This window comes from Stigmatopora argus, chromosome 14, assembly GCF_051989625.1.
Source record: "Stigmatopora argus isolate UIUO_Sarg chromosome 14, RoL_Sarg_1.0, whole genome shotgun sequence".
Classification (NCBI taxonomy): Eukaryota; Metazoa; Chordata; class Actinopteri; order Syngnathiformes; family Syngnathidae; genus Stigmatopora; species Stigmatopora argus.
The window spans coordinates 13,414,541-13,429,627 of NC_135400.1; the positions used below are offsets into that span (position 1 = coordinate 13,414,541).

The window sequence follows — 15,087 nt, forward strand, 5'->3', positions numbered from 1 at the left end:
TTTTTCTCAAACCGTGTTTGACAAACGTGCAGTTACAACTTTGATCAGCAGGTGTAACTATCCAGATCACTAGGCACACAATGGCTGTGCTTGCCAGAACATTTAATTTGTATGGACATTATCACTCCATTTATTTCAGATTTATTTATTTTATTTCATACCAAGGAAAAATTTCAGACATTAATAATTACATGGATGAATAATACTTAAACATATCGGACCAGGAGAGCACTCTCTTGGATCTGCGTGTCTGTGTACTGGGGAAAAGGAGAAGGGCATTTTAGAATCATTTTTTTTAAGTTTAGATATAAAAACTTACATGTGGTGGAGGTGGAGACTGGAGTAATTCTGATTCACGGCAGCAAAGGAGCTCAAATGGTCTCTTCTTGCTTTGGGAATGTTCTTGAAAGCATAAAGCGAACACCTTAGCTGGAAGGAACACATCCCAGTCGGTCTCATGCTCATCTGCCAGCTCTTTCACCATCCTTGTTGAAAATAAAATATCCCCAAAAATGTTCTTCTCGCTTAAAAACAAAACTTCATACCCCAAATTCAAACATAATTCCTCTCCAAGTGTAAAAACCCAGCATAAAAGTAGTATTAATAGTGATCCCTACTAATACAAACCTGTCAATCATGTTTTGCGTGCTTAGATCGGCGGCACCCGTTTGCGGATGCTGGACCACGAGTTCCACATCCGTCATCAGCTGTTTGGCGAGTTCTCGATTGATCTGATGTGATGCACGATGTCCTTACTCAGTTCACCTTCAAGATGTTTCCATCACATACCTGGCCAATGATATCGCCCGGCAGCCTCGAGAGGATCTTCAGCGGTAAGCCGAAGTGGTCAAGAGCCTCGGCCACATGCCGGGCGACGTGCACGGCTAGAAAAGACGGCACGGCCGCCGCCTCCACCCATTTTGAGTAATAGTCACATAGAGTCACCAAGTACTTGTGCCCATTTTGCGTTGTCGGTAGAGGCCCGCGCACATCCAGGCCCAGCCACTGCCATGCCGAAGTCACCTGATACCCCCCAGTCACTTTAGGATTTCTGGATATTATTAAACGAATGAAAAGATTAATAATCACCTCAATCACATTTGCAGGATTTAGGCCATCCGTCTGTGGAGGAGACATCAAAATATCAGATAAAATGTCCTGCTAAGATTTTCCTCCATCCCTTGCCGATGACCAATCACAAACCTCCTTAGTTGAAGTCATCACCACATCTGTGTCAGGCGCCCACTGAACATCCTGTTGATAGCAAAACAAATGAGTGTAAAACTATTGCTACTTGTAGTACTTGCAATACTGCCTTTAATATACTCTAATAGAATCGAAACAATGCTTTAAATGGATATGATGACATTATCCTCATTTCTGGTGACCTGTTTAGTGCAGTAATCTCCGTGAAAGAAGTGCGGGAAGGACGTGATCTTCACAAGGCTTTTGTCCATGATGATCATCCACCTGCCTGACTGCATTTCCAGCTTCACGTCCGCCACCTCTTTTTCATCCGGGACATCTTGCTTTGTGGTCATCGAGGCTGTGGTCGACCCTATCTGAGAGTCCGTGGTGGTGATCTACTGCCAAACCCAAAATGAAATAAAAAGATTTATTAACAGTCCAGCAGGGACAGTCATTCTGACACATGTCACATTAAACGTCACCTTTTTTCTTCCTCTTGGAGTGCTGGGCGTCTATAATGAAACAAGTCACAGTATTTATTCTTTGAAAATATTTCGTATTGAAATTAAAATGTTAGATATCTAACAAACCTTGCTTTTGCTGGCCTCGTCTTGGGGCAGAAATAGGGTGGGTATTGCATCTTCCCGAAGCTGGACACACTTGCCAGTTCGGTCAAGGTGTTGCTCCTCAAAGTGTTTGCTACACAGGACAGAGAAGCGAGAAGGAGTCCAGTCTTTCCACTTCATGTTGGCCAGCCATTTTTTCAGACGTCGCTCATTGCACAGCGGGAACCTGCAAAATAAACATTCTCTAATTTCTCCCCAATGCAAACGGAAAAGGGCGTATTTTGGGCTTACTTGAAATACTTCTCGTCGGCGTCTTCGGAACTTTCGCACTCGTAAACACACTTGTAACGACCCATTTGGAGCTTCACTTTACAACAAGAAACGTGTAGTAAATTGAATTTGTTTTGGAGTACATCTGTCAAGTTTACTGCCTGGCAAGTGGCAAAAGTATCCGCTTTTCAAAATAAGACTATTGGAATCTCTGGAATAGAAGTCTATGCATTCAAAATATCCATAATTTTAAACATTATGTCGTATTTTTTTAAAAGTAAATTTGGTTATAAGCCAGTAACATTGGCCAGAACATTGTAATTCTATATTATATTTTGAAAAGTCAGCATATACCCATCTCTGCTTTGAGTGGAATATCCTAGCTTGACGGAAAGCGTTCATTGGCGGATGTTTTTCTTCTTCGTTATCTTATTTAAGGTTGTTTAGGATCTAAAACGCCCCTTATAGGATAAATCATGATTGCAAGCATTGCTCGATAGTATGCATGTATATGTATATAAGTACTATACTATATTCAAAGACAAATCTAGTGAAATATTTATTTTTTATTCACCTTTGTTGTTTTGTAAAAAGGTAAGAACCTAAAATGTATGACCAAACGTTATTTGTACTGCTGCCTCAATTGCACAAAGAAAAAATAGCATGTGATATGTTGGACAATTATTCCTTTTTGTATTTTTTTTATAACAACGACTTTGACAAAAAATAAAAACAACATTTATTCTTGTACTCAAAAGACAACCATCCAGAATGCTGTAAAGTTGATTGACAGAATGTGAGATTTACTTTTTGTTTGACACCCATTATGGGACTTGTAGTTGTTTTCATCTGAATTTGGGATTCCACTCAAGCCTCCACTCATCCCAGTCCAGCATTGTTCTCGTCAAATCCCATCCGGCAGCTTCCACGCCTGTCAATCACACCCAACCAGTTATTAAACACAACCTGTATAAACAGATGTTGTTGACAATGTGGCTCACCTTTGTAAAATTGGGCAAACTTAGCATCCATTAACTTGTAACTTTCGTGTAGCGTTTCCTCAAAACCTTCATTCTGTCCTGTCGCGCTCAACCAATCACTTAGCCAAATAGCTTGACACATTGCTTTAATTTCATCTCGTGTGTGCGCGTCAACTGCCAAACACACTCCTACGCAACCTAAATGACACAAAGATTTCATCCAGATTGAAATAGGGCCCATTTTAAAGCAAACTTATTATTACCATTTCTGATTCCCAGTAAGAAGGGTGCATCCTTTTTCATAGCCAACCGTAACTCCTCTGGGCTGTTAAAAATGATATCAAAATGTGTGAAATTTTATCATTCCTGAAAATTAAAACAAATTTGAAGGAGGATTACCTTTGGACAACTTCTTGAAGCCTCACGCCAAGTCTGATAGACAATGTTTTTCTAAATTCTGGATAAAATAGAAGTAAACATTGATACACACACACCTCATACAAAACTATACAATCATCAATCAATATTTTACCCAAAAAAACAGGTTCCTTCCGATTGGCTTCCAGTGGTGTAAGGACACGCCCATCTCGCAGAAATTGGCGCAGCAGGATGGCGAGCCGGGCTTCGTTCAGCGTTTCCATGACCACCGAACGTACCGCCTTGAAGTTGGCGAAGAGGTGGAGGGCGGTGAAGAGGAAGAACAGGATGAGGGTCAGACTGTCAGGTAAGAGAGTGGAAATATTAAGCAAAAATATTTTGATTGGGATTAAGATTTCATTGTTTCACACTTACGCTGGGTTGTCAGTGACAAGTGGAATTAGGATCAAACTAACCAGGAGTCCAGCCAAATTGACCAAAGTCTCCTGGAATGACATCAACAATGGTCTATTATTTAGGATTCTGTGATATTTTTTTAATGGAAACTGTCACAGTGCAATGTCAATGTTATGGTCTGCGTTTTTAACAAAAGTTTCATCTTTAGCTTTTGTACTAATTTTTTAAAATAAAATGGTACTCATGAAACCACTGAGGAATATTTTGAAACCTTAAAAGGACCTGGCTGCCATCTTTGGCGGAGATGTCGGCCATGTTGTCTCTGCGAGCTTGATGGACGGTTAAGGCGGCTCTGGTGGCTCCGCCCGCCACGCCAACCACAGACTATAGAGGACATATTTTGACTATTAACTATATATATAATATCAGTAATGACATTTTTAGCAACTTTTTGTATTGTATAATGAAGATTGTGTGTCATTTATAGAAATAGGTTAGATATTTATTATTTAAAAAGGAAAAATAAAGCAAATAACATTTTCACACCGACCAATCTAATTTATCAAAGTAATGGTGAAATGTTGATATTCAGAATTATATCCCATATACCTTGAATATCCCTGACGTGCATACGATCCAGGTGAAACAAGAAGGGTAGAATGGGGCCAGGATTTCCATGAACATGGCGACGTCGTTGAGAATGTCGGCAACAAGTCTTCACAAACAACATTTAGTTAATTAAAAAAAAGAAATAAAATAAATGAGGATGGAAAAAATATTTGGGTGCTTAAAATACAGTACCTCCATTTTTTGGCTTCAGAGTCTAGCTTGTTCCTAAATCGAGAAATAGGATTAATAACAAAACAACTCCGGAGCGAGCCTTTTGGAAACATTTGTGGCTCAGTTTGAAAGTCAAACAGCTGAGTTTACCCTTTAAGCCAGGCGAAGACGATCCTCCCCAACATGCTGGTTCCATCTAAGAAGAAACACATGAAGCTTAAAGGCTATAAACATAACATGGACATTGTAATTACCGTTTTATTTACCCCTTAGCAGCCAAGTAACTGTGGCAGCAGCAACCGTGGCTTCCTTGTTTCCCACACCAACACCCTTGAGTGATGCCTGCGTGGCCAGCGTTCCTGACAGAGAGCTGGAGAAGGCCTGAGGAGAAAGATGTTGATCCCACGGAGGATTTTAGTATAAATAATATTTTTTTTAATAAAAAAATTCAAGTATTTTGTTTTTTTTTTGCAGGTAGAATTATGGTTGATATATGAGATTCAGACATGCCACCATTAGATAGCATCAACAAACTTCATTGATGCTTGTGTTGTTTTGTGCTGGCATTTTGGGGCAGCTAATTTGCCAGATTTTTTTCTAGCCAGGGGGCCCCAATTTTTTAATTAAAGTGTAAAATCTTATAAAAACAGAAACAAGATGTGTGCTTAGCCAACATGGAGAAATCAAGTGAACCACATCAATTATACAAGTTTTACCAAAAATGGCAAATAGATAGTATTCCAATTTGAGAATACATCAATAATTCAAAAAAGAGATGATAGATTTTCAAGGAATCGTTTTTCCTGAGTTTAAGGAATGTAGGTTTAATTCAAACTCAAAGTACCTGCACAGTGTCCCAAAATTGATATTGCAAGTAGTCTCCACTCACACTCTCCGGATAGCCTTGTGGTAGGAAAACGCTCTAGAGTACACCAAGCGAGACGTCAAAACAATTTTAATGAAACTTAAGTTCTCGTTGGCGTTCTTACTTTAAAAACAGCAATCAATGTGTTCCCCCTCGATTCAGCTTCCCTGCTGTCCCTTCTCCTCTCCATGCGTCCATCCTTTGCTAGATACCTCCACGGCTCGCCACTGCCGTACCTCTCCGTGGCTAAAAGCTCCACGTGGGGCTCCATTTCTGCTATTATGACATAAATTTATATAAATGTACGTACAGTAGTTCTATTGCATAGTAATTCAACTGCAAATTCTGCTGTATACTTTACCATCGACACGTCAAGCAGAGGTTTCCCCGCCCACTTCCGTGTTTTGTTCCCATTGAAAAAAGATTAATGACGTAAAATGAATGCGTCCAGTTGTTGATGAGGCGCAATCCTTCGTATAAACTCGATTTAACTTGCTGGAAACGTTTTAAATCATTAAGAAAGCACAACGACAACGTACACTTATTTAATTTGATGATAGACTTAAATTTATACAACTTGAATTTTTGTTGTTTTTGTTTATACCACTTTTTTGACTCACGTGTCCTGATTGGCTATATAGTGACAAAAGACATCCATTGTTATAAATATACGCTTAAAAACAATGCTGATTAAATTATTTTGAATACAAAGAAATAAGTCATTTTCCCCAATAATAAAGACAAAATGAGTCACGTGGAGGAATACAATTTATTATAAGAGAAAATTCCATGAAACCTAATGCAAAAAAAAGGCTACAACTTGATCACTTTGCTATTCGACATCTTTAAATGGATATATTTATATTTATGTACAATTTTTTTCCTCGCCTTGTAATGGCATGCTACAAGGACACGACCTCAATATGCAGAACGAGACGAAAGAACTAGTCAATTTTTCTGGCACAGCGAGACATAAAAGGGCGATAGTTTACAAAGAATTGAACAAAGTCTGAAAATGCTGCTGTACATTGGAGTGAAAAGTCGAGATCTTTGTACCACCGGTTAAAGAACACAGCGGAATCTCACAACAAGCACAAGCAAAATAATGTAGATCCACAAATATCGTCAAAATATTCAGTTCCAACCACTACGAGACCGAGGAATATCATGGACACCTTTTTAAAAAGTACCAGATTCTAGTCATATATCTTCTGGGGATAATGTCAATTTAGAAGGCAGTTTTTTGGCAGAAAAACACATTTAAAACTTTTTTAAAATGAGGACAGAAGCCAAATTAGTCAGTTATCACTCCCCTCAAAAATGAAAGAATATTGATAAGGATTTTTTCAAGAAAATACATTTTAAATCATTAAAATGTAGTTAAAAAAGAAAATAGACTCTGAACGCCAAAATAATCTTAACGCCCATATCTTGTGGTACAATTACTATTATTTTATTTTTTTTGTCAGTGTGGAACTGAAGCGCTTCGGTACTAGAATAAATAAAGAGCTAGAACACAAAAAAAGTCATAGAAGAAGAGGAGAAAAGGCATCAAAGACAAAAAAAAGCCAGGCTTATTGCGGAGTACGTCCACTCCAAACAGTTCGTTCTGAGTCCGCAAAAGAAGAGGGAGAAAAAAACCCTTCTTTCCCATCAGACACGCAGAATCTCCAGGCAGTTGTTGTAGCAGATGGCGATCCAGTCGGGCTGCGTGGACGCCCACTGCACGTTGTTGATCTCGCCCTCGGCGGTGTACGCTAGGATGGGGTCCTCGATGGCGCGCGGCATCTGCTGGATGTCCCAGATCAGAGCCTGGTGGTCATCGGCTACCGCGGGAGGAAGACAAAAAAGAAACGAGAGGTAGAAAATGTGTCTTGTTTTAACCGCAAGTCCACATTTGTGTGACTTGGTAAATGAGTATTTGGTAACTGTAAACAAAAAAAAATACTCTCACATTCTTCCACTTAAAGACACTTGCAAAAAAACAACAACAATATTTTACAACAAATCTAGCTAGAATGTATTCATTGGTGTCCCCCCCAAAAAAACATGCAGATATTTGACTTACCAGCGGTGCAGATATGACATGAGGAATGCGGCGCCCAGGCGATGCCATTGACGCAGGCGCGATGGTTGTTGAGACGAGCAACGGGTGTGCATGGCACACGGACATCCAGAATCACAACCTTTGACGTGCAAAAACAGAATAATAATTTATTGGAGGCATACTGGTGGCTAAAAAGCTCTCGTAGAAGAAACTGAACAAGTGATGGTATTTTAGCAAAATCTCTTTTCATTGTTTCGCAGTGTGTGACTGACCTCCATGCCGTCCATGGCCATGGTGGCCAAGTAGTTGGGGTCCTGCTTGTTCCAGCAGAGGCGCAGCAGGGGGTGATGCTGAGGGTCTTCATAGATGATGGTGCTGTGCTCCAAATGCCGCAAGTCAAACATACGCACCGAGCCGTCAGCGCCCACCGACGCAAACATGTCGCGACCGCCACCGGCCCGACTGAAGGCGATGTCGTAGACCTACGGGAAAGAGGATGACATTATTCTAAAAGGGAATTCAACGTATTAACCGCCTAGGTGGAGATGGTGCTTACCTCTTTGTCGTGGGCGATGAGCTGCGTCTTGACATGTCCCGACACCAGGTTGACGCGGCCTAGAACCTGACCCGTCTCCAGACCCCAAATGGTGCAGGTGGTGTCGATGCTGGATGTGCCTGCACAAGAAGATTGTTAGGCTACAAGAGCCAGCTTCTGGTATTTTCTTTCTTGTTCTTACCGAGCAGGTTGGGGTCCACCTCGTTCCAGTCAAAGGATGTGAGCGGTGCACAGAAATCGGAGTTCTTGTTGTTGTTCAGCAAACATTCCAGGCGTGTTTCTGTGTCACTGACCTGCAATGGGATGATTTGATCAAGCTACCTTGGCTTTTGTATGGCCCTATTTGTCATACACTTTGGAAAAAAAATGTTTTTTAGCCTCTATTATGATACAAACATCTCTTGAAATGGCAATTTATATCTCGGAATTGACGTGTATTGACTAGAAACGTGTTTTAATAGATGAGGCGTACCCTCCAGATCCGCAGGTAGTCTCCGCTGGTGGCCAGCAGGTCTGGGTAGACTCCCTTAGTGTCTGGGATCCACATAATCTTGGTGGTGGGGTACGGGTGGTCAAAGGTGTTCCGGCACACGAACTCCGAACTCTCTTCTTCCAGCCCCACCAACTGGACCTGACCCCAAAGGAACAATATACAGTTGATATCCACACTAACACAAATAAAAATTGCTTAAAATATTGCTTAATCGGATAAGACAAGTCATTATTCCCTACCTGATCATTATAAACAAAACAAAATACAATGCAAAAAAAGCATGTTTTGGAACATCTCAAAATACTTTAAGCAAAGCATCATTTTAAACAACCTGAAATATTTCGAACCATGTATCTTTGAACATTTTGTCTCGAGACCCACAGTATACTGTCATTATATTTATAACAATAAAACTTAGGATTAAAAAACGGGGTTTCATCCCATTTTCATATCAAAAATAGGCATTTGTAACTTTACTTGCTCCCCATATTCATACGTCACAATAAAGCTCCTTAAACATGATATGCAATACATTTGGACAGCTCTATAAAGTGTATTTACACGACCATTACAGGAATTGCGTTAGTAAGTTTAAAATTAAGGTGAAAAGTAATGCTTAGGAGATGCCTAAATGTCATGGTTTTATCCCGCGTCGGTGCTACGCTGCACAAAACTAGCATAAGCATTTTTCGGGGTTACTATCTTTAGCCCGGGTTTGTTAAACGATCTCAATCCATTTTTTTAATGCACACACCTTATTGTTGTATTCTTCCACGAAGCTTCCCAGCGCCAAACGAAAACGTTTGTCCGGTCGAACACTCCAATTCATGGCGTACACCGTCCATGGCGCCTCGTATTTGTAGATTTCTTTTCTCTTGCCGTGCAGCGACATCCTAGCGGAGCGAAGCTAACACGCTCGCGTTAGCTAACCGCGAATTAAGTCCCCTTATGAAAGCGAACGGGGCCAATTTTGTACCCAGGTTGAGAATAACTAAGATAAATGAAAATAATGGTCGCCTTCACGCCGCCGAAACGATTTGTAATGCAATCTGCCGTCCACTTGTGTCAACAAAGAATGTCAGCCATCGTTCGTTTACAACGACAAAACGGTTAAGTTAGCGGACGACTCGTCAACTTCCGGTTGTGCCCTCAAACAAAAACATATTTATTTTGGGAAACTTCCGTTTTCATCACAGCAACAATCAATTTAACATGTAATTGTCAGCTTTTTACTTAATGACCTTTTTACCTATATCGCATGTTCCTGTTTAATGTACTTTTTGCAAAAGTCACTCTAACGTTTGGTAAAAACAAATAGAAATGTAGTCATAGCTCTAAAAAACATTACAGATTTTACATTTTGTTTTATTTTTTTTAAATATATATAATAAATGATAATCGTCTATATTACCGAATCTAATATGGTGCTTTGGGTAACCCCCACCTGGTGCCCGTAGTTAGGTGGACTAGGCTCCAGCACCCCACGTGCACCTTGTTAGGATGAACGATTCAGATAATGAATGAATGAAAGCACTACTAGATGACAAGATTAGGAATAAGTAGGTGCTATGCAGAATTAAGACGGTAGGAGGCGGCAATTCTCCAGTAGTTTAGCTGCCAACTGCCGTAAAGCCTCAAGAAGAAGAAGCTTCCTACAGTCAGTTGTAAATCAGGATATTTCGGAGGCTACTTGAGACTAAATACTGTAACCTGAACCCACTGATACTGCCGGGGTGAGACTAGATTATTGTTTTTGTTTGTTAGTTTAAAAATCATACAATCTGTCACTTCAGCGTTGGTCGTGCTAGCTACTTAGCAAGCTTGTGTCAGAGGTGGTTTACAAGAAAGTGATCGGGGGGATGGTACTACTGCACTGGGGAGGGATTACTTGGGGAGTCTGGTGGGTGTCATTTCGCATACATTTTCAAGTTTGCAGGATAGAACTACACGTAGTAACATTGTTACACTTATGCTGCTTTTATTTTTGCAGTAACTTGGTGTGTAATGCGTTCTGCTAAAGTAGCGCTTGCGACACATTTGGTTTTCTAAGTGTCATATTCATGTTTCTATTTTAAGGTGGAAAAGAAAACAGTTGAAGATGAATACTTTGACCACTGTTTCATGCGATATTTTAGTTTTTTTCCCTTAGAGTCGTTAGGCGGTTACTACAGAAACTACTTCTGGTGGAAGTTAATTGATTTGAATTGGTTATAGGTTTGTAATGAGCTGGATCGATTAAAAAGAAAAAGGAATAATTGTCCCGTGTGTCAGATTTGAAAATACGATTTAAACTGTCCATACATTGACATCAGATAATCTGCCATATAGGTAATTGAGGTGAAGGGGTGGTCCCGTGTAATGTACATAATGTACTACCATTTTGAGCTTTTTCAATTCATTTTAATGTTTAGGCAAGTTCTACAGAAGAAAAGGGGTAACTATTTGATGACTAAATAACTTTTCCCTTTTCTTGTTTTGTCAACATCCCTGCTCAGGCACCACCATGCAACAACAACGTTTGACTGTCCTGCTTGCCCCCCTGCTCTTTCTACTCCTGGCACTCCCGGTCACCAGGGGGCGCTACAACGATGAGTTTGATGACAGCGAAGACCTGGCCGACTTCGACGATAACGACTTTGCTGAGTTCGAGGACATGAATGACGACTCGATGTCCGAGACGGGCACCGACCCACCGATACCTGTGCGAGGCGGCCCTTCCTCGCAGCCTAACGACGAAGAAGATGAAGACGAGGCTACGGTGGAGATGGAGGACGGCCAAGACGGTTTTGACGACTCCGATGGGCAGGTGGGATTTGCGCGTAGTATAGTAATCGTAGTGTGAGTTTTTAATGTGCTCATGATTTTTATTTAATTTTTTTGTAAATATTTCCCCAGGATCAAGACATTTACAGTAAATATGACCAGGAGGAGTTTGAAGGGATTGGAGACATGGAGAAGACAGGCCACCCTATGAAAGACCCCCTCATAATCCACACGGTAAATCTCATTAAAGTCTGAAATCAGATTATCGCTTTCTTTTCTCTGCTGTACATTGTACTTATCAAATGCTTTCTGAATATAGAAATCCTAATGAAAAAAAAATATTTTTAATTCTATCATGCTCCAAAAAAAGGAGATTATCCAAAGGGAAGATAAATAAAGATGCAGGATATAGTCGAGATTTTAGCCAGGTCCAAAGAAAATGAAAAGATGTAACGTTTTATCCTTCCTAATGTTTTTCCAATCATATTCAAAATGTCAAAAAATAAATAAACAACCCTCTGATTTCACCTTCTGAAACTGTGAAGAAGAAAAAAACATATTCAACATCATTCCACACAAGTAGGTTTTCATTAACCAATGTCCTTATGTAATAGAATATTTGTTTTTCCTCTTAAAAACAAACAAACAAAAACAAAACATCCAACACAGTTTCTTCAAGGCAAAGCTACAATCACATTCATTTAAATCACTCAATCCGTTGACTCCCTAACAGAAACTCATTTTTTTATTTCTATTCAGGTTCCATCCCATCTCCAGAACAGCTGGGAGAGCTACTACATGGAGATCCTGATGGTGACAGGCCTGCTGGCCTACATTATGAATTACATCATAGGCAAGAATAAGAACGGCCGCCTGGCTCAGACCTGGTTTAATTCTCACAGGGAGCTGCTGGAGAGCAACTTTGCTCTTGTGGGTGAGTTGCCTATATCCACTTTTTCGTTTTACGACAAATGAACAAGAGAGCTGTGCTTTGTGCACGCAGGTGACGACGGCACGAGCAAAGATGCGGTGAGCACGGGGAAGCTCAATCAGGAAAATGAACACATCTACAACCTATGGTGCTCTGGACGCGTTTGCTGCGAGGGTATGCTCATACAACTCAAGGTAAAGGACGTGCTTTTGTCAATAGATTAGCGCACAATTGTAGCAAGTATGATATACATGCATACAACTTTCCACTTTCTGTGGGGGCGTAACAAGAAGTACCGTATTTTCTCGCATATTAGCCACCTCCGTGTATAAGCCGTACCCTTAAAATGGACTTAAAATGGTTGAATTTTACAATTTCTCTCGTATAAGACGCCCCCCGATCCACAGTTTTCACCTCCATATTCATGGTTTTAATAGGGAGTACAAATGTGTTACTTTGAAGAGAAAATCTTAAGAAAAATAATCGCAGGTGCTATTTCTGAGATAGTTAATGAATCAAAAGGATCGTCTGCTGGATGTCAAAATTAGTTTTATCTGTTTATCTTTTCTCTATTTTGAAATAAATGACCATATCGGGCGCATTGTCTTGCGTTACGGCGCTTCGTTTTTGTCATCTTGCAGTTTCGTGCATGTTAAATCTAATTTGTGTACATATAAGCCATACCCTCGATTTAGTCATCATTTTTTTTAGCGACAAATACAGCATATATAGGGTTGACAGGTATGTATGAAAATAAGGTAATTGATGCACTCATTTAGGGTGTTTGGTGGTTATTGTGGTATGCAGTAGTGTATCCAGTTTGTGTTGTGGTGTGATTTGTTTGTGTGTTTACATACTTACGGTTGGTTGTGGTACATGTTTTTGTGATTGCAGTTCCTCAAGAGACAGGACCTGCTCAATGTTCTGGCCAGGATGATGAGGCCCACCTGTGACCAAGTGGTTGGTATCATAGCATTAGCTTAACAAGGAGGCTTCACTTATTGTTTGTGTAGTTGTTAAGTGTTCACAATTGTGATGTCTTACCATTAGCAAATTAAAGTGACTCTGAATGATGAGGATATGGACACATTTGTGTTTGCTGTGGGCACCAAGAAGGCAATGGCCCGCCTCCAGAAGGAGATGCAGGACTTGGTAAATACCCAGTTTAGTCGCAGGGTGTCGTCTTGTTAAAAATTGAGACAGTACAGAAAGATTGCGTTTTTGTTTTTGTGCAGAGCGAGTTCTGCGGTGACAAGCCAAAGTCGGGGGCCAAGTTTGGCCTTCCAGACTCTTTGACTATTCTTACAGAGATGGGCGAGGTCACAGATGGTGTGATGGACAACAAGGTTAAAACTGGAAAAATAGGACTATGTTCACTCTTTCCTACCTAATCCTTTGTGATTGTTTCATAGATGGTTCATTATATAACTCACCACGCTGACAAGATCGAGTCCATCCATTTTTCGGACCAATTTTCTGGTCCAAAAATTATGCAAGAGTGAGTATCTCATTTTTTCTTCAAATATTCCTTATATCATTTAGAGCTGGAAATGGGTTGTGTCATTCTGTAATGTTTTTTTTCAGGGAGGGTCAGCCCTTGAAGCTACCTGAAACCAAGAAGACTTTGATGTTTACATTTAATGGTAAATATTTTGTCTTGATCCATGCATTCGTTAAGGATATATTTTATTTGGTTTCATTGACATGGTCGATCCCGTTTGTTTGTTTTTGTGGGTGTTGTGTAGTGCCTGGAATGGGTAACACTTCTCCCAAAGACATGGATTCTTTGTTGCCTCTCATGAACATGGTCATTTACAGCATTGATAAAGTGAAGAAGCTACGTCTCAATAGAGAAGTAACCAAACACACATGGCAAACACTTAAATGAGCCTACATATACATGTACAGAAATTTACCGCAAGTAATGGTTGAAGTGCAATTTAGACTCCTGGATTCCCTCTTTTCATTTGCAGGGGAAAATGAAGGCAGACCGCAATCGGTCCCGCGTTGAGGAAAACTTCCTGAAACAGACACACGCTCAACGCCAGGAAGCCGCCCAAACCAGACGCGAGGAGAAGAAGCGAGCTGAGAAGGAGAGGATCATGAACGAAGAGGATCCTGAGAGACAGCGCCGTTTGGAGGTCCCACGTCGAGCAAACCCACAGCAGTTTTCAAATGTTCTTTACATTCACAATTCACTTTGGATCCTTTTGACCCCTTTAGGAAGCGGCACAGAGACGAGAACAGAAGAAAATTGAGAAGAAGCAGATGAAGATGAAGCAGATCAAAGTGAAGGCCATGTGAAGTTTGCCCAGCAACATCATCACAGGCCACAAGGAACATTTTGGCGATGCTTCAAACCGCTTCTCCAAATCTGTGACAATTTTGTTGTTGTAAACATTTCAATCAGCTCCTGCTGTTAAATTTAAAGCATCATTAAGGGACTTTCTGATTCTTAATTAAAGCATTAATATAATTTTTAATGACATTTTAAATTATATCTTCTGTGCAGCCGAGTTCATGCAGGCTGTATCTATTGAATATATAGCTGAAAATAAATAATAAAATACACTGGAATTTGCTTTGTTGTTATTGAAAGGGAGACATCTGCTCTGTAAGGAAGGGGGACTAGAACGGGTGTGGTGGGATGCTAAATTTAACTTTTGTGTCAGCATGCTGCACTAAATTAGGCGTCAATACTGCACAACCCTGCCACGTTAACATGATCATATTGCATTAGTATTTCTATCTATGTATAGTAATATGTCTATATTACTAACACTGGACATTATGCAACAAATAGGCATTATTATGGTCAACAAAAGGCTGTCATTTAAGTTGTTTACAAAAAATATGGAGGGGGTGTGAATTCAT

The 15,087-nt window shown here is 40.2% G+C and overlaps 4 protein-coding genes across 7 annotated transcripts; 1 reads left to right on the forward strand and 3 right to left on the reverse strand.

The window, feature by feature from the left end:
• Positions 1–125: 125 nt before the first annotated feature.
• Positions 126–2,423, reverse strand: LOC144088605 (uncharacterized). The gene is made up of 10 exons (XM_077619116.1): positions 2,046–2,423; positions 1,779–1,980; positions 1,671–1,700; positions 1,389–1,583; positions 1,204–1,254; positions 1,090–1,122; positions 790–1,023; positions 628–731; positions 320–485; positions 126–257 (listed from the first exon to the last, which is right to left on the reverse strand). The coding sequence occupies exons 1-10, from the start codon at positions 2,108–2,110 to the stop codon at positions 207–209; spliced, it is 1,131 nt and encodes a 376-aa protein (XP_077475242.1). The 5' UTR covers positions 2,111–2,423; the 3' UTR covers positions 126–206.
• Positions 2,424–2,695: 272 nt separating this feature from the next.
• On the reverse strand, positions 2,696–5,863 carry rusf1 (RUS family member 1). 3 transcript variants are annotated; one of them, XM_077619107.1, is made up of 14 exons: positions 5,785–5,863; positions 5,548–5,696; positions 5,403–5,480; positions 4,825–4,939; positions 4,709–4,754; positions 4,580–4,612; positions 4,388–4,493; positions 4,061–4,162; positions 3,797–3,867; positions 3,537–3,721; positions 3,404–3,461; positions 3,268–3,329; positions 3,026–3,202; positions 2,696–2,955 (listed from the first exon to the last, which is right to left on the reverse strand). In XM_077619107.1, exons 2-14 carry the CDS (start codon positions 5,692–5,694, stop codon positions 2,870–2,872), a joined length of 1,266 nt encoding a protein of 421 aa, XP_077475233.1. In that variant the 5' UTR covers positions 5,695–5,696; positions 5,785–5,863; the 3' UTR covers positions 2,696–2,869. The 3 variants fall into 3 exon arrangements, with proteins under 3 accessions (XP_077475233.1, XP_077475231.1, XP_077475232.1); XM_077619105.1 differs by having other exon boundaries at positions 5,548–5,699; positions 5,785–5,856; XM_077619106.1 differs by lacking the exon at positions 5,785–5,863 and having other exon boundaries at positions 5,548–5,778.
• Positions 5,864–6,173: 310 nt separating this feature from the next.
• Positions 6,174–9,665, reverse strand: dcaf7 (ddb1 and cul4 associated factor 7). Of its 2 annotated transcripts, none has more exons than XM_077619844.1 (7): positions 9,274–9,665; positions 8,499–8,657; positions 8,208–8,319; positions 8,027–8,145; positions 7,743–7,952; positions 7,492–7,609; positions 6,174–7,252 (listed from the first exon to the last, which is right to left on the reverse strand). In XM_077619844.1, exons 1-7 carry the CDS (start codon positions 9,409–9,411, stop codon positions 7,077–7,079), a joined length of 1,032 nt encoding a protein of 343 aa, XP_077475970.1. In that variant the 5' UTR covers positions 9,412–9,665; the 3' UTR covers positions 6,174–7,076. The 2 variants fall into 2 exon arrangements, with proteins under 2 accessions (XP_077475970.1, XP_077475971.1); XM_077619845.1 differs by having other exon boundaries at positions 6,174–7,249; positions 9,274–9,664.
• A 426-nt stretch (positions 9,666–10,091) lies between these two features.
• ccdc47 (coiled-coil domain containing 47) lies at positions 10,092–14,790 on the forward strand. The gene is made up of 13 exons (XM_077618954.1): positions 10,092–10,252; positions 11,015–11,325; positions 11,415–11,516; positions 12,042–12,216; positions 12,286–12,407; positions 13,108–13,173; positions 13,264–13,365; positions 13,449–13,559; positions 13,626–13,711; positions 13,798–13,856; positions 13,959–14,068; positions 14,187–14,354; positions 14,437–14,790. Exons 2-13 carry the CDS (start codon positions 11,023–11,025, stop codon positions 14,515–14,517), a joined length of 1,485 nt encoding a protein of 494 aa, XP_077475080.1. The 5' UTR covers positions 10,092–10,252; positions 11,015–11,022; the 3' UTR covers positions 14,518–14,790.
• The last annotated feature ends 297 nt before the right edge of the window (positions 14,791–15,087 follow it).

Bases quoted from the DNA above. Each gene is read 5' to 3' on its own strand.
- LOC144088605 (XM_077619116.1), bottom strand. From the start codon at position 2,110: ATGGGTCGTTACAAGTGTGTTTACGAGTGCGAAAGTTCCGAAGACGCC. The intron at 1,584-1,670 runs GTGACGTTTAAT...GTTTGGCAGTAG, and splicing joins CTCCAAGAGGAAGAAAAAAG to ATCACCACCACGGACTCTCA. The intron at 1,024-1,089 runs GTGATTATTAAT...GGGGGGTATCAG, and splicing joins ATCCTGCAAATGTGATTGAG to GTGACTTCGGCATGGCAGTG.
- rusf1 (XM_077619107.1), bottom strand. From the start codon at position 5,694: ATGGAGCCCCACGTGGAGCTTTTAGCCACGGAGAGGTACGGCAGTGGC. The intron at 3,462-3,536 runs GTAAAATATTGA...TATTTTATCCAG, and splicing joins GAAGGAACCTGTTTTTTTGG to AATTTAGAAAAACATTGTCT. The intron at 2,956-3,025 runs GTGAGCCACATT...TGTGATTGACAG, and splicing joins GTTTGCCCAATTTTACAAAG to GCGTGGAAGCTGCCGGATGG.
- dcaf7 (XM_077619844.1), bottom strand. From the start codon at position 9,411: ATGTCGCTGCACGGCAAGAGAAAAGAAATCTACAAATACGAGGCGCCA. The intron at 8,146-8,207 runs GTAAGAACAAGA...CTTCTTGTGCAG, and splicing joins GGTGGACCCCAACCTGCTCG to GCACATCCAGCATCGACACC. The intron at 7,253-7,491 runs GTAAGTCAAATA...TTCCTCCCGCGG, and splicing joins ATGTCATATCTGCACCGCTG to TAGCCGATGACCACCAGGCT.
- ccdc47 (XM_077618954.1), top strand. From the start codon at position 11,023: ATGCAACAACAACGTTTGACTGTCCTGCTTGCCCCCCTGCTCTTTCTA. The intron at 13,174-13,263 runs GTTGGTATCATA...TCTTACCATTAG, and splicing joins GGCCCACCTGTGACCAAGTG to CAAATTAAAGTGACTCTGAA. The intron at 13,857-13,958 runs GTAAATATTTTG...GGTGTTGTGTAG, and splicing joins TTTGATGTTTACATTTAATG to TGCCTGGAATGGGTAACACT.